Source organism: Carettochelys insculpta, chromosome 1 (genome assembly GCF_033958435.1).
Source record: "Carettochelys insculpta isolate YL-2023 chromosome 1, ASM3395843v1, whole genome shotgun sequence".
Lineage (NCBI taxonomy): Eukaryota > Metazoa > Chordata > Testudines > Carettochelyidae > Carettochelys > Carettochelys insculpta.
The window spans coordinates 121,453,662-121,481,005 of record NC_134137.1 but is presented as its reverse complement, the minus strand read 5'-3'; the positions used below and the strand labels follow the sequence as shown (position 1 = coordinate 121,481,005).

The 27,344-nt window shown below is 43.8% G+C and overlaps 1 protein-coding gene across 2 annotated transcripts in view; it reads left to right on the top strand.

Annotated features, from left to right (window-relative positions):
• Positions 1 to 27,344, top strand: part of RASA3 (RAS p21 protein activator 3) — a 205,485-nt gene that overhangs the window by 40,693 nt on the left and 137,448 nt on the right. The window contains exons 1-2 of one of the 2 annotated variants that reach the window (XM_074990928.1): positions 7,749 to 7,767; positions 18,712 to 18,829. In XM_074990928.1, the coding sequence (XP_074847029.1) occupies positions 18,753 to 18,829 (77 nt within the window). In that variant the 5' untranslated portion in view covers positions 7,749 to 7,767; positions 18,712 to 18,752. Of the gene's footprint in view, positions 1 to 7,748; positions 7,768 to 18,711; positions 18,830 to 27,344 lie in introns of those variants that run through there. The other variant, XM_074990917.1, reaches the window with a different exon arrangement.

The following is a 27,344-nucleotide window of genomic DNA, read 5'->3' as shown; positions in this document are numbered from 1 at the left end:
CCTTGTACTTCCCATTGATCTGTATCAGTTGTGTTTTTTCTTATGCTTAGATTTTAGGCTCCCTAAGGTACACACTGACTTTGTTTTGTTTGAACAGTGCCCAAGTAAATGGAGTCTTGGGTCACAGCTGGGGAATCCTAGGTACAACAATAATGCAAATTGAAAAAATACTAAGAGAGTATGTGTGCATACAGGCCTGGCTTTGAGGCTATATTCCCTCTTCATTTAAAAAGCAGTTTCATATATACTCTGCTCAGAGAAAGCTGTATGAGAGATTTAACCCTTTCCCCAGATTTCACAATTTTCCTTGTTTGTTTGTTATCCTGAAGCTCAGGATAAAGATTTCTATGAGTAGTTTGCTTACTGAGCTTGGCTTGCAAGTGTCCAATGGAAAATTGGCATTCCAGTCAGTGATGCAAAAGGCTCATGCTATGTGCCCATGCACAGCCACATCAGAGCTTGCGGATGCAAGGGTGTTCATTTAGCAAGACAAAAGAATAAATAGGAAGGGAGCTGCCAAGCAGACCTCTAGTTTTTGATCTAGCTTTTGTAGAAATTGGTAAATGTACCCAGAAGATAGAGGAAGTTGGCTGAACTCTTATATACAAGGCATTTACTCGCATAGCTCCCTACTGGCCTCCTCGTAAGGGATTGCGAGGGAGGTGAACCTGAAGGATAAATCTCTGCGAAGCCTGTGTTGTGCTGAATAATTTACATTCAAGTCAATCACTTTTGGGTACAGGATGTACCCCCCTAAAAGTGGTGCTCTCTAGTCCGGCTGGACCAGGAACGCTCCTGGACAAGAGAACCCAGGCTGGGGAGGGTAAGCTGGGTCTCCTTGTCAGCCCAGTGCGGGGAGCAGGGCTGGGGCCACCTAGGGCATTAATCTCCACTAATCCAGCAAACTGCTGGTTCAGGAACCCTCCGGTCCTGAGGGTGCTGGACCAGCAAGGTTGAACCTGTAAGTGACATTCAAGTTCCTAGTTCCACACAGTTCTCTCAAGAGAGATCTCCTGTGTTGGGGTAAACAACTTATACAATGAAGAAAGCATAATTCATAAACAAGGATCTCTCCTTAAAGGACTTCGGTTCTAAGTCAAACTTTTAGTATTCCTTCATTTCTTTTAATAGGTAAATGTGCTAAAAACACTGGTATGTAAGTTGTCAAGATCATTTGTGCAAAGATTACCACAGTTTCACTGCTGGGTAACTTGCTCTCTCCCCTACTCTAACCCCCAAGATAGGGAAATGTATATGTTTAGATTTTGGCTTTCAAAAAGACCTTTTGCACTGTTGAGGGTAACCTAAAGCAAAGTGATGGATCTTGCATATGGATGTTAGAGGTGCCAAGAAAAACTTCCAGCCCTCTCAAGTCTTAAACTTGAGAATAGAACAGTAAAGCAGTTGCGGGAGGTCTTCTTTTTAGAAGAACCATTTCTCAGCATGGCTTTGAAAATTAACTTTAATCTTAATAGCACCATTAGTTCTGCTTAGGTATTTAGGCTGCCTTTTTTGAACAAGGCCAAATGGTCTGAAAACTTCATTCTGTCTGAATTTGGACTAAAACTTGACCAGTGCAGTGGTGAGATTTTGATTAATAGAGATATTTCTGATTGAATAGTCTTCTAAGCAAAGGCAATTACGGGCAAATGAATTATTGAAGAAAACAAACTCTCTATTCAATTTCTTCTGCAGGCATGGCTTCAATTCTTGGGCAATTACAGTATTTGCAATCTCACATCTGTTTTTATTCTGTAATGAAACCTTACAAATGCTTTGAAATTCTGTCTTTTTCCGATTGAAGTGAGTGGTCTCAGTGTTCCTTTTTACAGTGATTTGGATAATGCATGCCCTAAACCAGAGAGACAAGAGCATTATTCCCTTGCCTTTTATCAATAATTTTCACATAGTTGGGGCTCTTTGAGCACAAGGAAATTGTATGGAAACAAATGAATTGGATGAGTATCAGACCAATTGCTGAATTTTTTGTGACTTGTAAATATAATTTCAGGTTGCTTTCATTTATATAAAATGTTTACAGCAATTTCTTCCTGGTCATGCTGTAAATGTGTACAAGATCATTACACACATTGGTTGTGGGTGCTGACTGGTCTTTCTAACACACAGTCACAGGAGGAACTCTTTGAAGGATGATGTTCAGAAGCACTAAAAAGTCAGCAGAATAGCATTCTGTGCACGTATTGGCAGACACTTAAAAATAATTACTTGGATTTTCTGTCTTCTATTCCTCAAAGAATAGCTTAAATCGTAAACTGTTTGTTTGCATCCCAGCACGTGGAAAAGCATCCTAATGTTACTTCCTCTTGGTCACTTTACCTACACTTAACCTTTAATGGTCTTCCTCAACAGATGTTTAGTAACTTCAAAACTTTGTCTGTCTTAAGGAAAAATATTTTGGGCATGTTTATAGTGGGATACCTAATCTGAATTAACTTAAAATGTGGAATTTAAAGTTCATTAGATAAACTACATTAGGCTTTGTGTGGATACTCTCATTCAGATGCCAAAGGGCCTTCGTTCACATCCAAAAATAATAGTGAAAAACTAAAGGAACAGCATAAAGCAATTGCTTCAATCAAAGTCATAATTTAACAGTGTTAAGTTGCACGAAACAATCTACTGCCAGTCCCCGCACTGGTAAAAACATTAGGAAAAGTATCAAGAGAGTCTATACATGCCGCTTGGGGGTCGTGAGAAACATCTTAATTCAAGTATCAGAGGGGTAGCCGTGTTAGCCTGGATCTGCAAAAGCAACGAGGGGTCCTGTGGCACCTTATAGACTAACAATCTTAATTCAAAACAGCATTCTTCAAAATACATTGTTAAAAATAATTAGACCTAACAAATAATAGCAGAGTTTGGCTAATATGTTGATCTCAAGTGGTCTTCTGCTTATGAGAAATAAAAATTGGACCGAAACAACCTAGAAGACTTACTATCAACGGGGGGAAATTGGTTAACTGTGGTATAGTTAATGAGCGAGTTTTGCCCATTTTATCAACAAAGCTGGTGGAACATCCACACACAAAATGCTTTTTGTCGGCAGTATGTCAACAAACTCCGTACTTTTGCTGTCAGCATTCTGCCTCTCAGCCATGAGGCATAACGCTGCTGTTGACAGATTCTGTCAACCAAAAAGCTGTGTGGATGCTCTGGGGGGACCTTCTCTTGAGAGACAGGGTATTCTGAACAATGGGTCTGCTCTGCCTCTGGGCACCTGTTTTGTCAAGAGAGTGGCTGGGCAGTCTGGCCGCTCTGTAGGCAGAGCAGATCACTCTTCTGATTGGCTTTTGTCTGTGGCTGCACTCTGTCGACAGAAGTTTTGTTGGGAAATCTCTTCTTCCAACAGTGATTCTGTCAACAGATCACTGTAGTGGAACTATAACCACTAATGAAACTTGTTTAAAACATCACTGTTACAAGGCAGTGTCTTGTTTTAAAAGAGGACTGCAAAGTGTGTTTGTGTACAAAATGGTGTGACTTTTATTACATACTTTTTAAACCCTCCCCACCCAAGAGTCTATTTAAATTTGGTTTTACTCATTAGTCAAATACAGTGATGACAGCATTTCATAGATTTGTTGAAGTAAATTTATTTTCTTCAAACCCCACAACTGTAGTAAAGCAAAATGGAGGAAGAAATAGACCATTTATTATCTAGTTCTTTCTAAGCATGGACAAAGCTTGGATGATACTTGTTGGTAGGGGGAAGTTCTTGTAACTAGAAAGGGATACATTCTCATCTATGAAAGGCCCCTCTGCCTCTCCTTTTGTACTCATTCATTCTTCAAATTGGTTCAAAGTTTTGGGGCCCTGTATTGATCCATCACTAACCCTAGATAATTAGGTATCATTGGTAGAAAACAGCCTTCTTCCTCCAATATCTTGGCAGCAATCTGTCATCCTTCCTTCTGGATGAGTATGTGGCTTTGGTTATACTTCTGTTTGCTACTTCCAGATGGGAGCATGGTAATTCACTACACCAGGGATTGGATGTCCTCTTCAGTAGATGAGCTGCCATGAATATATCAGCCCACATTTCTAATACAAAAAGAAGATCCAGTGATTTGGGCATCAACCTGGGATTGGAAGACCGGGTTCAGTTTCCAGCTCTAACACAGATGTTCTTTTTAACCTTGGACAAGTCTGTTAGTCTCTCTGTGCCAGTTCTTCATCAGTTATACTGATACCTCGCAAAGGTTATTGTAAAGATAAATTTAATAAAGATTGTGAGTTGCTCACATAAAATGGGAGGGCTGCTACAAGTACCCATGACAGACAAAACAACAGTGGACAAAGGCTTTTGTCTGGACACCTACAAATAAGGAATTCCCCTAACACACAGACCCACACTGCCCAATAGTGCTCCTCAGTGTGGAAGGCAGAAGAGCAGAAAGTTCATTTAAAACCGGTATGGACTATGCAGATTTAATTTACATGTGGAGTGTTTATCATGGTGATACATGTTCTGTAAAGCACTAAGACAGAAATGAATGTAACTAGATGTGCTACACAGTTGATTAACGCATTCTACTTAAATAGTATTGCCAAAAACGTGTTCTAGAGACTTTTAACAAGAACATCTAATTGTAATAGCAAATAATATCACAGTCTGGGAGATGCTATGGATATTGAGATCAACATGAATAGTCAAACACATTTAAATTTGCTTGGAAAAAGAAGTAAAAGTCTGCCATGACAAGCCCAAGAGAGAAACCAACAGAACACCACTAGCCATCACCTACAGTCCTCAGCTAAAACCTCTACAGTGCATCATCAGGGATTTACAACCCCTCCTGGACAATGATCCCCCACTTTCACAGGCCTTGGGAGGCAGACCAGTCCTTACCCACAGACAACTTGCCAACCTGAAGCACATCCTAACCAGCAACTATACACTGCACCACAGTCACTCTAACTCAGGGACCCATCCATGCAACAAACCTCATTGCCAGCTCTGCCCACCTATCTACACCAGCAATACCGTTACAGGACCTAACCAGATCAGCCACACCATCATGGGTTCATTCAGCTGCACATCTACCAATATAATTTATGCCATCATGTGCCAGCAATGCCCCTCTGCTATATACATCGGACAAACTGGACAGTCTCTACGTAAAAGAATAAACGCACACAAATCAGATATCAGAAAGGGCAATATACAAAAACCTGTGGGAGAGCACTTCAATCTCCCAGGCCACACAGTAGCAGACTTAAAAGTAGCTATCCTACAGCAAAGAAATTTCAGAACCAGACTCCAAAGAGAAATTTCTGAGCTACAATTCATCTGCAAATTCGACGCCCTCAGCTCAGGCTTAAACAAAGACTGCAAATAGCTGGCTAAATACAAAAGCAGCTTCCCCTCCCTTGGTGTTCACACCTCCGGAGCAACTGCTGGTAGTAAGCCTCACCCTTGCTGACTGAGCTAACCTTGTTACCCCCACCCTTGCTCTGGCTTATTTATACCTGGCCCTGCAGATTTCCAAGACCAGCATCTGATGAAGTGAGCCTGTGCTCACGACAGCTCATGCTCAAAACTTTTCTGTTAATCTATAAGGTGCCACAGGACCCTTCGTTGCTGTTACAGATCCAGACTAACACAGCTACCGCTCCGATAACAAACACTCTAGTATCCAGCTCTATCTTTCAACAGGTGGGGAAGGCTAGTCAAGCCAGGCTTATAGCTATATAGCCAAGACACTCAGCAAGCTGGCTTAACTAGTACCCCTCCCCTCTTGCTTTACAATGCTTTAAACCAGGGAGCCCTGTGCAATTAATGTCTTATGCAGCTATGGCGACTGCCCTGTCCCCCATAACAACCCAGAGCATTGGTGAGATCTCACAACTCCCACACTGAGTGTCAGCTTAAATTGTGATTCTACAACAACATGTTTACAAGAGACCAAATCTCATGGCTTACTTGCTACCCATTAGGCTTTGCCTGAAAGGTATCACACATGCCTTCCTTTGCATTCTCATGCAGATGACCTCTGGGAGACACATTTCTCCCAGCCTCAGTAACCTTGTGCTCCTGCTGCCACATTTCCTACACTTTTTAAACTTTTAGTGTTTAGTTACAAAAGGATTCACATCAGCATGGTATTGGATAAGACTGAGATGTATGTTGACTTGGCTAAGTGGCTGATCTGTTGTGATATAGTGTATATGCCTCCGAGGGATCGACAGTTTATCCTGTTCATGGAGAATGTTCCTAGCTGGGAAGTGTAGACATGCTTGATCAGATAAGATGGAGGAGGAAATATCTCCTTCACTGGTTGTGCCAGTATTTGGGGAGACAGTACCATGAGCGGTGAGGTAGCTTATTTTAGCATATTCACAGTGGTCTAGACAAGTGATAGTTTCTTCAGTGAATTGATGCAGTTCTTCTAGACCACTTCTGAACCTAATTAGCAGGCATTCATCAATATGTGACATCATCTATGGTGTGCCACAGCTGTACAAAGGGCTATCACAAGGCCCAAGCTCATTGGCTACATAAAGAGCAGCCCTGTCTGGAACCTGTTCATCAGGGACTATTGGCATCAGGATAAGTCAAAATCAGGTGGGCAGACTGGGGGATCGGCAATGACAAGTGGTTGGAGATTGTAAGAGAGATCCATTCCTCTTGCTGCAGTGTTTCTGCCCAAACATCCTGACATGGTAGATAAGTCCATAATAAGTGTGCAGCTGATGGCTTAAAAAGTCATTGTGCAATGACTGTCTTGAGTTGGTACATGCTGCCTCCAGTAACTTGCCAATGGGACATCTCATCTGACCTGAGGAAGAGCAATAATGCTCAGAACTAGAAGACGTGGAAGTGGAGTTTGACACGGTGGCAGGGATGGTGTGCATGTAACTGTGTATTCACTAGTTTAGGAAGTGAAGATTGACTCCATGATGGTGCACAGTATTCCACCACTGAGTATGAGGTGGCAAGAGCTGACATCCACAGGGTTGGAGCACAGACTTAACTTTTAGTTGGTGTCTTCTTTGGTGGGGGCATGGTAGCTCTGTGTGTGGTCTAAGGTCATACCTAGACAGACCAGTTCTACTTCATGTTTCACCATCTGACCATTCAGATACACATTCAGTTCTCAAGCTGTGCTGGCGTGATGAAGATGGAACAAGCTGGTGATTGTTGTTTTTTATTATGCTTGGGTGGAGGCACCAAATCTTACAGTAGTCAGCCAACTGTACCATGTCCTAGTTTAAGGTGGCATCAACCTCATGCAATGTGTTGGCCTGAGTACCGCAAAAGATGTCCTCTGCATAAATGAACTTTAATGACTCCATTGTTGGCAGGTCATTGATATAAAGGTTGAATGGGGTTGGAGAAGACACAGAGCTATGGGGTAACCTGTGGCTCGGTCATCCCCAAGCAGGCCTTCCCCCCCGCCCCCATATGGACTCTGTACTATCTATTGCAGTTCATTGCCAAGGCTTCTCAGGAATTCTGGCACTAGGTTATCATATTCTGCAGCAGTTTCATGCCTCATACTATTGAGTGTCTGTCCCATCTCTGCCATGGTGAATGGTTCTGGGCAACTTCCGACCTGGCATACACATTTAAACATGCACCATTCGTTCCTCACTCATCATTGTACCTTTTTCTCCAAAGGTGATCTGTTCACTTTGAATAGGTGTCTGGATACCTGGTTGGTTGCCACTGAGGGTCTGCTGAACGCTGGTGGAAGCTGCACTGCTCCAAGGTGGAGCAGACGCCCACACTTGCAGCTGGAGCAGGTAAAGCTCATCATATTGGTTGTCTCCTCCCACCTGGTTCACCGGATGCCTCATACTGCTCAAGCAAGGCAATGCTCTCTTCATTGAGAGAGGCTGTAGACTGAGCAGCGATACATGGGATGGCTCTGCAGACTACTTTGCCAGTTCGGAGGTGCTGTTTATGGTAGAATTCATTTACCAAGATATGCTGGGCTGGTATTGTCACATCACTTGTCCCCAGCACTTCCCTGTGTGTGTATATATTTTTTTCTAGTCAGCCTTCTACACCCTCCACCAGCTGCTTTTTGGAATTCTTGACCACTGGGAGCTGTAGCCCTATATCGATCAGCAGCAGTCTGTGTTAGTTGTGTGGAAAACTTATCCAAGATTTGGCATGTTGCTGGCTGAGGATGACCATGAACTGAACTGACCTGGCACAAGTTAGAAGACTAGTCCATGGTCCCATCTAGAGGAATGAGATGTGCGTTGCTGCTCAGCATGCTGGGAAAAGCTGAGGTACCCAGTCTGAAAGTTGTTCAATGGCAGTGTCAACCTCTTTATACCCTCAGTCTGTGGCTGAAGTCTCCAGTGCAGACTGTTGGGCTTAGCAGACTTCGTAGAAATTGTTGGCTCCATCTGAGGGTTGTAAATATTTGCCAGCCACAAACTGTCAACCTGGATGTAGTAATGGGATTCAGTGGGCATCAGCTGAATGGCATCTGCAGTGTTGGACCGAATGTATGTGGCTTGGCTGTGCTTCTGGTGTTCCCTTTGGTCAAAAGCCATCGATTCCGGAATGCCCAGCTCTGTCAGTTGCCATGTGTTTATTGCAAGCAAATGTTGTTGCCAGTATGTGAATGAGCAGGAATACAGAGTAAATTGTTCTTGGCAACCAACAAAGCCCTCTGTGTTGTTGTAACGTGCTTGAGCTGGTCCAGTGACATAGAAGGCACTGAGCAGCGCTTTGGGATTGTCACTGACAGTGGTGCTGGGATTCACTGCATGGGAGCTTGCAGAGTTCAGCTTGCTGGTTGGATTAGTTTTCCTGACCCCAGTCAGGTACTAGTGGATGGTGTGATAAGCGTACTGATCCATTTCCCCCATTGTGGTGTAATCACAGAATCATAGGGCTGGAAGGGACCTCAGGAGGTCATCTAGTCGAGCCCCCTGCTTCAAGCAGGATCAACCCCTACTGAGTCATCCCAGCCAGGACCTTGTCCAGCCGGGACTTTAAAACCTCAAGGGATGGAGAATCCACCACCTCTCTAGACAACGCATTCCAATGCTTCAACACCCGCCTGGTGAAGAAGTTTTTCCTAATATCTAACCTACACCTTTCCCTCTTCAACTTCAGACCATTACTCCTTGTTCTGCCATCAGATACCACTGAGAACAATTTCTCACCCTCCTCTTTAGAGCTCCCCTTCAGGAAGCTGAAGGCTGCTATTAAATCACCTCTAAATCTTCTCTTCTGTAAACTAAACAAGCTCAAATCCCTCAGCCTATCCTCATAGGTCTTGTGCTCCAGACCCTTAATCATTTTTGTTGCCCTTCACTGAACCTGCTCTAGCAAATCCACATCCTTTTTATACTGGGGGGCCCAAAACTGGACACAATATTCCAGATGTGGCCTCACCAGTGCTGAATAAAGAGGAATAACTACTTCTCTAGATCTGCTCGAAATGCTCCTCCTAATGCACCCCAGTATGCCTTTAGCTTTCTTGGCTACAAGGGCACACTGTTTACTCATATCCAGCCTTTCATCCACCATAACCCCTAGGTCCCTTTCCATTGTACTGCTGCTGAGCCAGTCGGTCCCCAGCCTGTAACAATGCTTGGTATTCTTCTGCCCCAGGCACAAGACTCTACCCTTCTCCTTATTGAACCACATCAGATTTCTTTTGGCCCAGTCCTCCAATTTATCCAGGTCCCTCTGGATTCTCTCTCTACCCTCCAACTTATCTACCTCTCCCCCTAGTTTTGTGTCATCCACAAACTTGCTGAGGGTGCAACCCAGTCCCTCATCCAGGTCATTAATAAAGATGTTGAATAACACTGGCCCCAGAACCGAGCCTTGCGGCACTCCGCTTGAAACAGACCACCATCCAGATATTGAGCCATTGCCCACTACCCTTTGGGCCCGACCATCAAGCCAGCTTTCTATCCATCTTATAGTCCAAGGATCCAATCCATATTTCCTTAACTTCTGGACAAGAATGTTTTGGGAGACCGTATCAAAAGCCTTGCTGAAGTCAAGGTATATCGTATCCACTGACTTCCTCATGTCCACAGAGCTTGTTACCTCATCATAGAAGCTGATCAGATTGGTGAGGCAGGACTTGCCCCTGGTGAATCTATGTTGGCTACTGTTGATCACTTTCCCCTCTTCCATGTGGTTCAAAATGAATTCATTGAGGATTCCCTCCATTATTTCCCCAGGGATTGAGGTAAGGCGGCTGGGTCTATAGTTCCCTGGATTGTCCTTCTTTCCTTTTTTAAAGATGGGCACTACATTTGCCTTCTTCCAGTCATCCGGTATCTCCCCCGATCTCCAAGAGTACCAATAATGGGGCGTACCAAAAGAATTATTTCATGGCTGCCTATGAGAGTTCCTCCATCAACAGTAGATTGACCAGGGCAATTGTAACTTGAATTGATGGAGCCAGTTCTGATGGTTTTGGCATTGATATGCCTATACTGGGGGTAGGTTGCATGATTATCTCAAAGTTCTTTGGTGCCAAAATGGAGGTTGACACAGTGACATTTGCCCCTAAACATGAGAGAGCAAGGGCATTGTGCAATGTGCCTGGGAGGCAATGGAAAGCAAATGATTTGCTTTTCAGGTCTTTTGTCTTGGGAAAAGATTGGTATCCAGGGTTGTGCTCAGTGTAATGCACTGATCTTCCTTACACCTGAGGTGCTGTTGTGATACCAACCTGTGGAGCCATAGGTGCTGTTGGTACCAAATCAGTCTTTGATTGCTTTGGCCCTTGCCCTGCCAATGCCATGGCCAGACTTTACTGCCAGTAATTTTTGGGCACCAACTGCTTGGCAGCAAGGCTGCTGATAGACTGGGTCTTTTGTGGAAAATCCCTTCCTGTAGCACAGTTTTCAGTCAGAAGAGTGTAAGGTGTTTTTTGTGGATTTCTCTGGAAGAGACCATTTCAGACTGGTGTCCCTATTTATTTTCTTGTCTTTGTGGAGGATGATTGACAGACTAAGCCGTGAGTAGCTATCTGGTGTTCAACATGATAAAATAAGCAGCAGCTGTCTCTTGAGGAGAACTGAACTGTTAGAAGACAGCAAGGCTTAGAGCATGACGGGTTTGTGTCTGCCATTATGGATGGTAGTGTCATGAGGTACCAAATGGACTTTATGAAGTCTTTAGGAGTTGGTGGAAATAGAAACAGAAGTATGAACGGGGAGAACTGTGAGTTAAGTTGGGGTTTGAGTACTACTACGCTAAGGTGCTAGTTCAGTTCTCCTGCCATGTGCATGTGGCTCAGCTGTGCTTGGAACATACCATGTGGTAGGAGGGAACTGAGGAATGGTTAGGGCTGCTCTACCTTTATGCCCTCTGGCTTGGGGGAGAAGAGCATGCTACATGCAGCTGTGGCCAGATGGGCACTGCTGTTCTGATCTTGTGTGCACAAGGCACGTGGTGAACTATACAGACAAGTGGTTGAAAAAGCATTCTAGCTTTGGAGAGCTGGAGTTTGTGACGACAAAGGGATTTTTCGAGAGATGTTTGTCTGAGACACAGTTGGAGTTGTTGTGATTGGGAGAATTGAGCATGTAAATGTGGGGATTGAAACTATTTTGTTCTGATGTGACAAGTTATGTCAACTTGATCCTCATGATGAAACAAACAATTCTATCCTATAAAATGCTGGCAGGCGATGACTTACATTCTAGGGGCAGATCAGCTAAAAATCTGGTTCTCCAGACTGCGGAATCACTTCACAGATGGCTGTATGTGACCTGCTTTAGAAATGTAATAGTCTGCCTTTTTTTTGTTTGAACTGGTGAGCAAGCATGGGGGGGCATGCATATGTGCAGACTATGGCTTCTTGCTCTATTTAATATCAAGTGAAAGTAGTAAAACAAAGATAAACCTATTCAAGGAAATTGAATATTTTCAATCACACCTGGCTTTTTCAAATAGATTTCATTTGTACATATTGCTTGAATGGATAACATTGGATTTGTGATTCACCATCAACATAAAAGAAAATTGCAGTGACCAAAAGGCATTGTTACATAAAGGAAGAAGGTGGGGAAAATATTAATGCCTTGCTTTTAGGATGTTAGAAGTAGGTGCGATATTATTGTCCTTGTGTACACCTACCAGTTTTGTGGTTTTAATAAATTTCATATTAGTTTTTCTGTTACATTCATCATTGTGAAAGACCTACAGAATTCATTTGTACATAGTCATCTACTTCAAATACCTTATACAAACTCAGTTGGACCAAGTGCTGTTAAGGCACAGAGTAACTGAATTTTAAGAACAGACTTTTTGCCCACTTTGTTACACTAGTTTTGGATGTTTAAAGCTGGTTAAAATTCAGACAGACATGAGTAGATTGTTGTTCTAATAGTGAAAAGTACACGTTTCATCAATGCATATTGATTAATATTTTGCAGTGCCTCAAATAGCAAAAGACATCACCACATGCAGTAAAGAGATAATGTGCACCGTCAGCATCCGGTGATCAATATACAATGATGTATATTCCTATGTCAGCACGTTCCAGAAACAACAACTTAACATTTCTTACATTTATTGCAGGTCTGGCCATGTGGAATACTAATAGTTTACATCTTAGCAGTGGTTAGCCTTGCATTTTATCCTGTTTGCAGACTTGTATTTGATCATCTTATCCTCAGTTACTCAGGCAAAGGATTCTAAACCTGATACTTGCAGCAGAAATGGTGAAAATATATTAATCTACCATAACATTTTGGACTTGTTACTGATTTCATCTACGTTAGCTAATTATATAATTAGACCTGCCCAGGAACCTCCCATTCCAATGCATCTGATGAAGTGGGTCTTTGCTCACAAAAGCTTATGCTCCAAAAAAATCTGGTAGTCTGTGAAGTGCCACAGGACAACTCCTTGATTTTGTGGGAGTGGAAGGATCTTTTTCTGAAAATAAAAGCTTGAAAGATGTTTTGTGTGAAACCTCAAAGTAGAAGTTTGAATTTCTGGTAATTATAGAACCGTGGGGTGGGGAGGTAACTTAGACCATCGTTTTGTTTTTCTTGACATGATGGAGCTCTGGCAGCAATTTAAATAGTTTGGGGCTCCAGCTGCTGTTGTAGTCTTTTAAATTACCAGATTCTGGGTTAGCTGGCCACTTTCTCCCCTCTTCCCCTTCCACCTGCCTATCAGCAGGCCTGGGTAGCTGTATTTTCTTGCCTTCCCTCCATGTGAATTCCAGACTTGTGCAGTGTGTGTGTGTGTGTGTGTGTGTGTGTGTGTGTGTGTGTGTGTGTGTGTGAAGGGTGGCTAATCATTTTTGGGTTGGGGACCACTGACCCACTTAAAAATCAGTTTGGGGCCACACACAAGAAGGCCAAAAAAAAAACCAAAAAAAAAAAAACCTACCAGCCTGGCCTCCAGCTGCAAAGCCGGAAAAAAGGCACTCGCTTCACTCCCCTCCCCTCAAACTCCAGCCCCGCAAGGAGGTGCCAAGGCTCAAGGTTTAAGCCAGAGAGCCGGATTAACACTTCTGGAGACCCAGGACTAGTAGATTTTTGTGGGGCCCCCTGCATCTGGGGCAGGGCCAGAATGCGTGTTAGTGTGCAGCAGGGGTCTGTCAGAGTGGAAGGTCTGGATAGGTGCTGGGGTGCAGGAGTGGGGTGAGGGTGTGGAATCTGGGTGGAAAGTGGGAGTGCACAAGGGGGCAGGGACTTGGGGCACAGATGTCTGTGTGGCGCTGAGTGCTGCAGGGAAGTGCTCCCTGCAGGTACCACCCACTGTTGCTCCCACTGGCCTCAATTCTTGACCAGTGGGAGCAGCGGGGAGTGAGGCTTGCAAGGAGTGCTTCCCTGCCGTACGCACAGCCATTTTCTCTGCCCCAGTCAGGCAGAGCTTTGGGGCCCAGATGGGCCCCCAAAGGATGCCCCTCCACAGTGGGGAGCCAGCACTAGTGCTCTCACAATGTGCAGGTCCCCACCCCCCACCATGTCTGGAGTGTCACAGCCACTTGCTCTGCTCTTTGAGGGGGAGGGCAAACCCTGAGTCTCAGGGGCAAACCACAGGTGGGTCTGCCTCACGGGCCCTGGATTCCCCACCCCGGTGTATAATCTTGGCAGAAAAAATGTGGACATTTTGGTCTTTGACAACACAGGCAGTACTGGAAGAAGGGGGTGGTGAAGGGAGTAATGAACAAAAACATGCTTTACACTAGCAGAAAAATGTCTTAAAGCATTGAAAATTCAATTACACACACAAGCTCTTTTCTCTTGGAACCACCTTTTTGGATGTATGTTTTTGAGTCTCTTCCTATTGCTACAAAAAGAAAATTGAAAATCTAATTTTTCTTTATTTTTACTGGCTTCCTCTCCCCAGGTACCTGAGCGGTATTCTCCTTCATCTCATGTGCCATTTGCCATGAGAGTCCTTATCCCTTGCATCACTTCTTCCTGATTCTTAAGCATGTGTGGGAATTTGGAGCCAGGAGTGCATTGGAGTGAGAGCTGAGAGGAATTTATATTCTCTTCTTCCTAGACCAGGGGTCTGCAGCCTATGTCTCCAGAGCCACGTGCGGCTCTTTAAGCACTCATTTGTGGCTCTCAATGCTGTAATTGCAAAGTATAGAAAAACAAACAAACAAAAAAAAAAAAGCACCACCTCCTGATTATTTTTGATAAATGGTGAACATCTAAAAGGCCAGAAATGAACAACTCATATCTAAATAGCAAACAATAAGTGATATCCAGAGAGAGAGAGAGGGTTTGAGAGTGAAAGTCAGAAGGACAGCGGTCCAGCCAAACACGTAAAGTGTGAGAAAATAGAATAAGCAGTAAACATCTACTGCATTACAAAGCATCATGTGCACACTGTTCTTAAAATACGGGTAACAAAAAGTATGGTTTGACATTATTTATTGAGGATTGTCTCGTATTCACGTGCACTGCAGCTCTTGAATTATTGAGTTTTTACCGAATTGGAAAAGTGGCTCTTCTTGCTATTTTGGTTGTCAGCCCCTGCCCTAGGCTATAGTGTTCCTCTGTTCTGACAGCTCTTCATAGGTCAAACCTTTCTTTACACTGCGCGGAGAGGGCAGTCATGTCTTAAGCTGTAATAACATTCAGTACCAGCCAGGGGAGTTGGCATCACAAATGCTGTACTCCACTTTGTTGTGGAACCAACCTCAAAGTCTTAATTTTGGCTGTGAAAAATTTAGTTTACTTTGCTAGTACTGGCTCTCATTGGCTTCAGTGGCCTTCAGACTAGACTTCTACATAATGCAATGGTTCTGCAGCTGCTAGAATAGAAGAAACCGGGGGAAAGCACGGAGTCTCACTTTCTCAGACCTGAGTTAAAGCCCTGGGTAGCTCAAAAACTTTTCTCTCACCAACAAAAGTTGGTTCAATGAAAGATATTGCCTCCCTCATCTTCCCTCTAACAGTGAGTTAATCAGTGTTTTTGTTTCGATGGTGACATACCAACAAATATTGAGAGAATTGTTCCTCTTTAGTGATGATACTGAAATAGCTTCAGAGAAGGAACATTTTGTTTAAAGGATACTGTGTACCAGATGAAATTCCAAGGGGTCTTGTTTTGTTGACAGGGAATGCCTAGCTGGAGGACTGAGATCCTTCACTGCTCCTTGGGTGCTTGATTTTTATGACTGCTCATTAAACAATTGAGATTATTGTTTGAATATAAAGTAGCCATTGGTATATGTCTCCGTTAACACAGAAATAGTGTGCTACAGGGTTTGACTCTTTCGTTTAGACAGTAACATGATTGGTAAGTGGGAGCCATCTGTTGGTTCCTTGTTTATAGCCTCCCATGGTTTGCCGAGGACTTCAAAGTGGAAAAAGAAAAATCACAAGGGTTGTATGCGTGTTCCCTCTCTTCTTTCTCTGTACTTCCAGCTCTGGTAGGGCAATGATAGCCAACACTTTGCACTCCCCTTCAGTCTTCCTTGTCAAGTAAGCCTTCCAGAAACACAGTAACATTTTTATTTAAATCCAAATACGTCATTACTTCCACTTTCTCCTTATTTGCGTACTGTAAGTCTTGTATGAAGCAGCAGCAAAATGGGTTTCAGATCAAAGTTAGCTATTTTAGAATGTGTGTTTATATGAGACTAGAGAGGACACAGGTTTTTCAAATTGTTTTCTGAGTGTGTGTCTGAAAAGAGTCAGTTTTAGGAGAGGAGAAAATTCACAAACACTATCTACATGTCTTCCTTTTTAAAAAAATGTTTCTAATTTAAAAAGTTCAGCCCCCACAATGGAGCTTTCCTCTTACCCTGCTGTGGTGTTTCCTGTTGATTCCCTCTGGAAGGAGCTTCAACCAGAAAGATGCTGGCCCAGCATACTTTAAAGGTGAAATAAGAAGGGAGGGAATTGGAGGATTCCCTGGGACCTTGGGAAAGGTGAAGTGGGGCTAAGACAGAAGAACAGGTATTTCCTTGAACATAGGCTCTGATGTCATAAATTGTACAAATCTGATATAATTTGTCTCCTAACTTTTCTGTAAGTGGAAGAACACTCTGAGGCATTATCATGCAGCATCAGCGCAGTCCCAGAAAAATTAACTTTTTTGATTTTTAGAAAAGAAATCTAAAACTTTCAATGCAGCTTTATTGAGCACATTGTAAATGCTTCACCTTTTTATACTCTTTCAGCTGTAAAAATAAAGGATTAAAAGCCTGTCAGACTACATAGCTGTGTACATTCTAGCTTTTAAGTGAGGAGAATGATTTAACATAAATCTTTAGTCTTCAGATGCTAGTCTTGGCCATCACACATGCATACATTTTGTAACATTCTTACTGTAATAGGTCAAATGCAGAGATGCTATGGTGCAAGTTAAATGGTAAATGAGTGTAAATTACATTGCCAGGGACACACAGGTTGTGCTGAGGTAAAGAAAGATGTTATATCTTAAAACCAAATTGTGCCTTCCAGTTTAAACAGGCTCACATCTTCTACTTTATCATCTTTTCCTGCTGATTTTTTTTTTTGTTTACTGTTCCAAGTCATCTTTTCCAGCATCAGCATGGAAATTACACCCATCTGCTGATTCATTTTCCTCATTGTTTAGATCACTCCTGAATGTGGGCTAATGTCTGCAGAGAGTCTGAGAAGCATAACCTCACTAACAGGGCCAATTTAATCCCGATTTGAGGTTGAATTGAATCTGTCCTGTTTAGTGATGCTATTCCAGAATTGGGGTTAAGAACGGTTTGTCTCCTAGAAATGACTTGCCTTGAGCTGCAGATATCTAATAAACAGGCTATATTTGTCCTGTCATTCAGATTTCGCTCCTTTTACTTCTATGTTCACAGATAAGCTTTGCTCTCTGGTGTTGTTTTTCCCCCCTTATCTTACCAGTGGAGCATTGCATATGACATTTGATGACAATCTGTAGGTACCATAGAAGTGGAGTGCAACGAGCACACACCGCTTGAATGCTTCCTTAAGCTCTCAGAGGAGTTGGGACTTGGCCTGGAAGTCAAAAACCTTGCCAAGTAGTGCTAAGGTGGTTCTCTGAAGTTGTGGGGAGAACTATCCAGTTTCTTTTCCTAGGCTTTTGTTTGGATTGTCACTGTGCCAAGCCAACTTAGTTTGCAGTTTTGCTTGTGGATGGAATGATAGAGGGAGAAACTACTATTCTAGTCTCATTATGGGGGTTAAAAAAATCTGAGTTTTAAAAGAACACAAGAACAGCCCTACTGGGTCAGACCTGATGCTCCAGAGGGAGTGAACAGAACAGGTAATCATGAAAGTGGTCCTTCTCCTGATGTCCATTTCTAGCCTCTGACAAACAGTTTAGGGACCCCATTCTTACCCATCCTGGCTAATAGCCATTGATGGACCTAACCTCCCTGAATTTATCTAGTTCTTTCTTAAACCCTGTTAAAGTCCTGGTCTGCACAATCTCCTCTGGCAAGGAGTTCCACAGGTTTACTATGTGGTTTGTGGGGTGGGGGAAAGGTTTTTGTTAGTTTTAAACCTGATCCTACCCATTAATGTCATTTGGTAACCCCTAGTTCTTTTGTTATGGGAACAAGTAAATAACTTTTCTTATTCACTTTTTCCACACCAGCCATGATTTTATATACGCCTATCTGCCATGATTTTATGTACCTTTTATAAAGCCATGTCTGTCTATTCTTAATTGTCCAGTCATATTTTTTTAGATACAGGATATGTAATTGTTTCTTTTTGCAGTTTTGAAATGGGCAAATGTGGTTGTTTAACAAATTGATTTTAATTCCTGGCACTCAGTGGTGCATCAGGCCAAAAATAGTTTACAAGCAATAATTAAACTTCAAAGCACCTGATGAGATCTCTGTTATTACACCCTATGTTACTGTACCTCATTTAAGTGACTTTTTGTGGTAACACCCTGAAGACTGGCAAAGCTGTAAAGAAAATCCTAATTTGCAATTTGTTTTGCTGTCGTTTGCTTCAACTCTTGAAAATTTTATCTCAAATTCTCTTATCAAAATTGACCTAGGTGTTTAAGCCTCAAAGCTGTATTCATAAGTGACTTAGGTGTCTTTGCTTATTTTCCCCGTTAGCACTGCCATACTGCAGTGTACTGCCTGCCATGATACATGAGCATTGCTCCTGTCAGAAGACTGACCTTAGTCTAAATAAAGACCCAGTAGAAAGCATTTGCACACTCAAATAAAAAAGTGTATAATTTTAATATGATTATTAATATATCTGCTCATATTTAAAGTTTGCTTTGAATTTTTTTTTCTTTAGGGGAAGCCAAAAATCTTCCTACGTATCCGGGGCCAAACAAGATGAGGGATTGCTACTGTACTGTAAACCTGGACCAGGAGGAGGTTTTCAGGACCAAAATAGTGGAGAAATCACTATGGTAACAAACATTTCTCATGTGCAGTTCTATTCAGGCAGTTCTTTTCATGCCTTAGAACATTTCTATTTCTATAGTTTTCCAAAAAGACCCTTTGGGATGGAGACAAACTAGCTGATTTTTTTTTTCATATAGGGCTATAAAAATAGCATTATTTTGGACATCATGGCCTGTCATCTAATTATGCTTTTATCATTTGTGTGTGAAGAGGCTCTTCTGAGAGGAAGCACATCAATTGGTCTCCAAGGAGTTTACAGTTAATGCAGCTCACTAAGATATTTGCATTTGAACTTCCTTTTTGCTATTAGCTGTCAGTTTAACTGTGTCTTTTAGGTCAACTGTCAAGGATTTTTTCCTTCATCCTATTGTCAGAGCTGAAAACCACAGTGTGGTTTTGTTTTGTGCATCATGAGGGTATAAAAGGATGGGGTCGAGGGGCTGGGCAGGAGGAGTAAATTAGACAACAAGATATGGACAAGCAGTTGCAGTGCAGTCCAGAGAAAGCTGGTACAATACTAAGTTTTCTGAGACCCTGTCTCCAGCAGCTGTCCAGCTTTGCTCTTCTGAGAGATAGTTGATGGTGCCCTTCGCCACACTCTCAAACTACCAGATCTCTTGGGTATTCAGGGCAAGCAAGGTGAGAAGGTTGTTCAGAAGTCAGCTTTCTCCTCTGTGTGCCCTACTTGCTGGATAGCTGTCCCTGTGGGGGAAGGTGGGTTTTGCTTTTTCCCCGAAGCGAGACATCCTAGGGTGCTGACTCCTTATGAGAATCTGGTTGTCCTCTTTCTCCAGGCACCTTTACTGCCCTCCTCAGTGCTGATGCCTTGTGGTTTCGTGTCTAAAGCCTTGTCTACCGTCAACATGTGCCTTGGCTGTAGCTATCAGATCGCAGTTGCACTGATGCCATCTTGTGCTGCAGTCAGACAAAACAGCTAGTTGCTCTTGAGCACCTGACCATGATTTAATGCACCACTAGTCTGAGTACAAATAGGTTGCCCCCCACTCAGGATTTGCATCAGTAAAGCTATACTGGCTTGGAACTTGAGAGAAATGGCTTGCACAGTACTACAGAGGTGTGTGGTAGGTGCAGAGGTAAAAGTAACTTAATTTCTTTTTGCAGGTACTGCCCTGTCATACACATGCCTCTCCCTTGGGAGTGGGGAGTTGCAATATGACATTGCCTGTGGGAAAAAAAGTTGTGTGGGGTGAAGTGCAGGAGTCAGGGCAGGAAGCTGGCAGGGGTGTGGGAGGAAACGTGAGGGAGTCAGGGCAGGGTATGTGTGTGGGAGAGAATGGAGGTCCCTGGAGCTGGGTTTTTTGCTGCTGCCAAAGGTCTGTGCCTTCAGGAGAGTTACTGAACTCGCTTGGTACATCTTAGGCAACAAATTTCTAGAGCAAGCAGTTTTCAACACTGCGCCAGTTCTTGGCAGCATGTTCAGGCCAGCTCATGCTGGCTTTCAGCAGAGTGGCACACCAGGGTGTACACACTTACTTTTACCTCTTGATAAATGTACTATAAAACTGATCTAGGCAGAAATAGAAGAGTGAAATGGAATGGAATGGAACTCAGCAAAGAGCGGAACGTCTTCTGTTGGGGCCCCATAAATGCCTAAAATACAGACAACAAGTTTAGGTGCAGACTCCCTTCCTTTATGGCCAGAGGGGACCAACATAATCGTCTAGGCTGACTCCTACGCATTGTAGCCCAGATCCACATGCTCCTGTAATAGGCCCCTGACCTCTGGCTTACTCAAGTCCTCAAATCTTGATGTAAAGACTTAGTTATGAAGAATCTACCATTTACTTCAGTTCAAAACAACAAGTAACTTGTGCCTCATTTTGTAGAGGAAGAAGAATCCCCACTGCCTCTCACCAAGGTCTGTGCCCTTCAGACCTAGGGGAAATTTCCAACCCCAAATAGACCCTCAGTGTATAGGTGAGACCTGCCATAAGCACAAACGTATCTGATCAGACCTAAGGTCCATCTAATCTCATCTTCTGTCTTCCCATAATAGCCAGTGACAGGTGCCACAGAGGGATTGAATAACACTGGTAATCAACTGACCCATCCCCTGTTGCCCATTTTTAGCTTCTGACAAACAGAGGCGAGGGAACTCCTCGCTGCCCATCCTGGCTAACAGCCATTAATGGGTCTATCCTCCATGAATTTATCTAGTTCTTTTTTGAACCTTGTTATAGTCTTGCCAGCGGGTGTTGTGAAGGTCAAGGAGTTCCAGAGGTTAACCAGCCGAACACTTAGGGAAGAATTGTCTGTGGTGACTCAGAGCCTTCTCTATCTATTACCCCTCTTCTGCCTTTGGGGGAGAGTTGCTGATAGCTGTCACAAATAGACCGTGTGCTATTGTAGGCAATCTCATCGTACCAACCCCTCCATAAATTTATCAGATTAGTCTTGAGACAAGTTAGGTTTTTAGCCCTTCCACTTGTAAGTTGTTCGCTCCTCTGATCATTAGAAACCTGGGTCTAATTTCAAGACTAAACTTCTTGATGGCCAGTTTATATCCACTTGCTCTTGTGCCAACACTGGGCCCCTAACTTAAATCACACCTGTTTTGCATTTATCCCTCAGGTCTGCATGAATACACCAATCACAGAGGCCTTCAGCCTTCATTTTGCTAGGTTAAACCAGCCAAGCTCCTGTAAGTAGGTTTTCCATTCTCCTGATCGCCCTAGTAGCTCTTCTCTGCTCCTGTGTCAGTGTGAATTGATTTTTATAGAACATGGAGATGATACTCACAGACAGTGCTCCAGGTGAGGTCTCACCAGTGCCTTGTAGGTGGCACTTTCCTGTCTCTGCTGGAAACACCTCACTGACGTTGTACGTAAGGTTGTACTAGCCCTTTTCCACAGCTGCATCACATTGGTGGCTTGTCATCCTGAGACCAACCAATACACCAAGATCTTTATCCTCCTCTGTTGCTTCAAACTGATAAATCCCTTGCTTGCAGCAGGAATTTTGCTTGTTAGTCCTCAGATGCACGACTTTGCTCTTTACACCGTTAAATTTCACCGAGTTTCTATTATGCCATCTTTCAAAGTCCTCCATATCGCTTAGGGTGATATTGCGTCCCCCGAACTTTGTCATCTATAGATATTATTCACGCAGTCCCACCTTCTGCCATCAGGTCATTAATTCAGACATTAGGAACGGTAATGTACAGAAGCCTGTGGGAGAGCATTTCAATCTCCCTGGATACTCAGTGACAGATTTAAGGGTGACAGTTCTGAAACAAAAAATTTTCAGAAATCAAATGGAGAGAGAAATCTCTGAGCTGCAATTTATTTGCAAATTTGACTCCATTAACCATGGGTTAAGCAGAGACTGGGAGTGGCTCGCAGCTTACAAAGACAGTTTCTCTGCTCTCGGTGTTGATAGCTCCCCATTAGACGCTGACAATGGCTCACATCCCTGTCTGATCTGACCTGTTTTTCCCTCTTTTGATAAGTACGGTTGATACTGGGCCATTTCCACCTCGCTGAATAGACCTCGTCAGCTCTGGCCCTCCCTCTTACTGGGACCCCACTCTTTAAATACCCCTCTGGAAACCCCCTGCCCCCACTCATGCATCTGATGAAGCAGGTGTTTGCCCACAAAAGCTTATGCTCCAAAATATCTGTTAGTCTATAAGGTGCCACAGGACGTTTTGTTGTTCTCAAAGCTACAGACTAACACGGCTCCCTCTCCGATACAGGTCATTAATGAGAATTCTGCATAAGACTAGTCCCATGACAAGTCCTTGAGAAGCTCCACTAGCAATCTCCATACAGTTTGACAGTTCACCTTCCAGCACGACCTGTTGTAGTCTCCCTTTTAACCATTTTTACCTACCTGTTGATTATTGTATTAATTCTCATTTTCTCACATTCAACATGTGGTACAACACCAACAGCTTCAGTGAAATCCGTGCAGATTAAATTTACTACCTTATCTAGAAAAGTGTTATCTTAGAGAGAGAGCTGAAATTGGTGCCGCCTAATCTACCTTTTGTAAAGCAATGGGTTCTTAAAATCGGTTACCATTTAATTCCAGCCCTAATTTAAGGGAGTGAAACATTGTTGCTCAGAACTAGGAATTACAGGAGTGGTGGGTTTTGTTTTTGGGTTTTTTTTTTTCCATTAAAAAACCACTTCACAGGATAGTTTACTCTTATATTACATTTCAGTGGCTTAATCTAATAATTATTTTCTGTTAGGAAAATAAGCCTTTATGTTTCAGATATAACAACTTACTTTGGGCGAAATTCCATCTGTCTTAAGCCTTCCATTTTGATTTAAAGAGGTTTAAAGCCAGTCTGAAATCCAGGTTAGTTGTGTGCTCATTGGAAGCTGTAACCTTTCATCCTGAAGCGATGACCAAGGAGCATCTCTTTCCAAGTCAGTTATTGGCTGAATTTGCTTTTCTTCTGTCTCCTGGGTAATCTGACTTGTCCCTTGACCATGTCAGCTAATATTTAGCTTTAGCTCCACCTCTTTTTGAGAGTGGGTAGGGCCACATTACTGCTTTCCTTGAATTGTTTCTAGGAACGTGCCTCCTGAGTATCCTAACAATCCCCTTCTTGTAGACTCTACCACCAGTTGGATTTTCCCTTCATCCTTGAACATTCTCCCAATAAAAGAATAAATAAGATCGATTCAAGAAGGAAACTGGTTTAACAATGTCTTTTAGAATGCTTCTGTTTGTAGAAGTTGCTGCTTCTTTCATACTCCTCACAAGTCAATATCTAGATCAACAATGGGCAATCTAAGCTAGTAAATGGGCTGCAGGAGTGCTCCTTAGTCCCAGTGGGCTGCAGGACTTTCATAACCAAGACAGCTGCCCAGGACAGGATAGTTTTACTAACTGCACTTGCATGCCTACAATTTGTGGGGTGCGCTGATTGAACCATGGCAGCGTTCTGATTGGATTCAGAGGGACCGCGTGACTCTCACGCATTCAGCGCCCAGCTCGCTTCACGTGTCCTTGCTCTACATCAGTGGTTCCCAAACTTTTCAGCATCACGCCCCTCCTTTTGAGTTCTGAGAAACCCTCATGCCCCCTCCTCTTCTTAACCATCATCCAACCCCCCTTTTTAACAAAAAAAATTCAATTTGTTATTTTAAAATAAACACAAAAACTTGATATAAAAACGTTATTTAAAAATAAAAATAAGCATAAATAATTTTTCTTGGCCCCTTGAAGGTGTCTGGTGCAGCCCCAACTGGCCAGCTGCCTGATCCCCAGGCCAGCTGCCAGAACTAACCACGACAACCACATGCCTGCCTGAGAACTGCGCTACAGAGCCACCTGCCAGAGCCCCAAGTCGCTGGACCAGCGCCCTGCCGGCCCGCCCTCCTGCTGCCTGAGCCCCGCACGGCTGGGACTGGCTGCCCACCTACAAGTTGTCGGCCCCTGCCAGTGGCCAGCTGCCCAAGCCACCCACCCAAGCGCCATGCTGCCAGGGCCAGGTGCCCTCCTACCCTCCTGAGCTGCTCAAGCCCCATGCTGCCAGGGCCAGATGCCCGCCTGCCCTCCTGAGCCACTCAAGCCCCATGTTGCTGGGGCCAGCTTCCTGCCTGCCAGCCCAAGATGCCCGAGTCCTGAGCTGCTGGGGCCAGCCACTCACCCACTAGCCTGAGCCACCCAAGCCCCATGCTGGCAGGGCAAGCCGCCAGCCTGAGCTGCCTAAACCCTGTGATGCTGGGGCCAGCTGCCCAGGCATCATAAGTCCCACAAGCTGGCTGGCCACCCGAGCACCTTCCATCCCACAAAGCCAGGCACCACTAACTCCCACTCTTACCCTATCCCCGTCCTCCGCATCTAACCCCATCCTCCTCTTCCTCCTGCTCCTGCTCCAACCCACATTCAATCATCTTTGCAGGAGGCAGCTAGCTCCAGGTGGGTCTTCTGGCTCTGTGTGGGTCTTTGCTGGCTACCTGGTTCTTATAGCGGCTGCACCGGGTCACCCACATAAAATGACAGGGGCTGAGAGCCGGAAGCAAAGGCTGGCTCTTTCTTCGGGTGGGGGGAATGATGCAGGGGGCTGGGTCACTGCACACCTTGCCCTGGAATTACTTCACGCCCCCAGGGCGGGCACACCCCCCAGCTTGGGAAACCCTGCTGTACATGCATGATGTTTTAATAATACCAATAGGAGAAAAAGGATGCGCATAAAAACCAGTGGAATCTTGCAACCCTGTGGGTGGGCAACAGTAAGCAAAATGTCTTGTGGGCTGCTCGTAGAACCCCGATGGGCTGCATGTGGCCCACAGCTGCAGATTTCCCACCACTGGTCTAGATTGTTAAGCTATCTAATTGCTGCATCACTGAGGGAGGCATTGCAGTCGTCTCTCCCGTCCTTTGTTTGACCATATGCCTTGCTGCCCTGTAATCACCCTTGGAACATAGGGCCTAAACCAAATGTCTGCATTGGGGCAGTAATTTTGACTTGTTCTGTCAGTTGCCTGTTAAGCCTAGTCCAGGATTTGTGTCCCAGGTTGCGAACAGGTAGATGTAAATTAGGCCTTCTTAAATTCATCAGCACATCTGTTTCCCTATCCCAGAGTTACAGCAGCTCTGTAAGGGCAGCTGTTGTCTTGATAAGTTGTTCATCTACGACTGGTACCGGACAACAGCGAATTAATGTGACAAAAGGCTGTCACAAAGTCAGCGGGTGATATGAGTGTAGGAGTGTTGGGTTTTTTTTAAGTAAGTGGGCAGATTGTCTTCTAGAATGCATGCATTACTTCCTAACGCCTCTTGGAGCCATTGCCAGCCTGGTATGCCATCAGTGGTTTTTAATCTGTTGCAACCCTTTGTGCAACGTGGAGGTTAATGGCATTTTGTCAAAGTTTTGAGGGAGTTATGGGATCCAGCGCGTATAAATTAAATGTTAATGTGTGGTTAAGGGAGCCACAAATGGTATGGTTGGATTGATCTCTGAATCAATGAGAGAGACATGCTGACTTTTCCTCTGGATTTGTTGCAGACTAATCCCTGTAGGTGCATGATGGGGTTATCGTGGAAGTGATTTCAAATCCGTGCTTCATCTTGCGAGATGGAGACAGTCAGCTGGGTTAGGTGTCTCAATAACTGGTTCCTATAAGGTTCTGTTCTAGCTCCTTGCCTATGTAAAATATATATACTTGCTTTCTGCCACCACTAATACATTTGTACATGCCAGTGACAGCTGTCTTGCTGATGTGATTTATGAGCTACACAATATTGAAAGGTCATTCAGCCAGGCCAAGAGTGCTCTAGCCACTCCATCACTTTGGGCTTGCGTTAAGTGAGTCTAAGATGATGGGCACCACCTTCTAGCTGAACTGTTGCCTGTCAACCATCAACTCTTAGCATTCATGATGAGGATCAGCCATTTCCTTTTTCCAGCCATTTGTCACTTAGGAGTGAAGCGCTCGGTACCATTTAAAAAATTTAGACTATGTTTCATGGCATAGTTATTTCAGGATACCAAGGGTATCCCAAAATAGTAACTCTGTGTCTAGGAATCATGCCTCTATTTTGAAATATTTTTTAAAAAATACTGGATGCACTATTTTGGCATCCGTTTACCCCTCATTGGCTATGTCTACACTTACAAAAAACTTCAAAATGGCCATGCTAATGGCCAAATTAAGAATACTAATGAGGCACTGAAAGGAATATTCAGCACCTTATTAGCATGCCACTAGTTGCTCATAGGAATAAGGGGCTAGGAAGCTGATAGGAATAAGGAGAGTTCGATGTTGGCAGGGTCCTTTCGAAAAGGACCCCCCCCCCAAGTAGATGAGCTGTGGGCGAGCGAACCGCGGCACTTTTGAAGTGCTGTGGCCGGTGGCATGCTAATGAGGCGCTGAATAGTCAGTTCAGCGCCTCATTAGTATTCTTCTTTTTGGTCACTAGCATGGCCATTTCGAAGTTTTTTGTAAGTGTAGACGTGGCCATTGTGGGAAGAGTAAGGGATGCCTCAGAATAGCCCAGTATTTTGAAATTTTGTGCTGCATAGACAGCGCCAAATCCTGCAATAGCCTATTTTGAAATTGACTTGAAATAGGGGGACGCGATTTACTTAGTGCAGCTTGTGTATCTCATTTCAAGTTAAGGGCATAGTGTAAACATAGCCTTAATGACAACAAGTCATTGCTGCCACACACAAACTGGCGAATAGCGACTGTTGCAGCAGTGCATTGTGGGAAGCTATTCCACAGTTCCCTCATCCCCTGTAGCATTCTGTGTGGGCTCGCTGGTCTTAACGTCATCTTCCCAAATTGTATTTTCCTCATTCCCCTCCCGAACCCTGAAAATATGCTGATCCCTGGAAATAGTGCTGGGACCCTCAAAATTAGAAGAAAGAGGATAGAAAATTTAGGAAAAAAGAATTCTGGTTTCCCTCCATATTACATTGCCAACACAGGTGCAGCAACTGTACTCTCCACTGGCCATCCACTTGTCTGACTTCCCATCATTGCATACATGTGATCCCTGAAATAATTCAGGGGCCTGGACTGTTTTTTAAAGTGA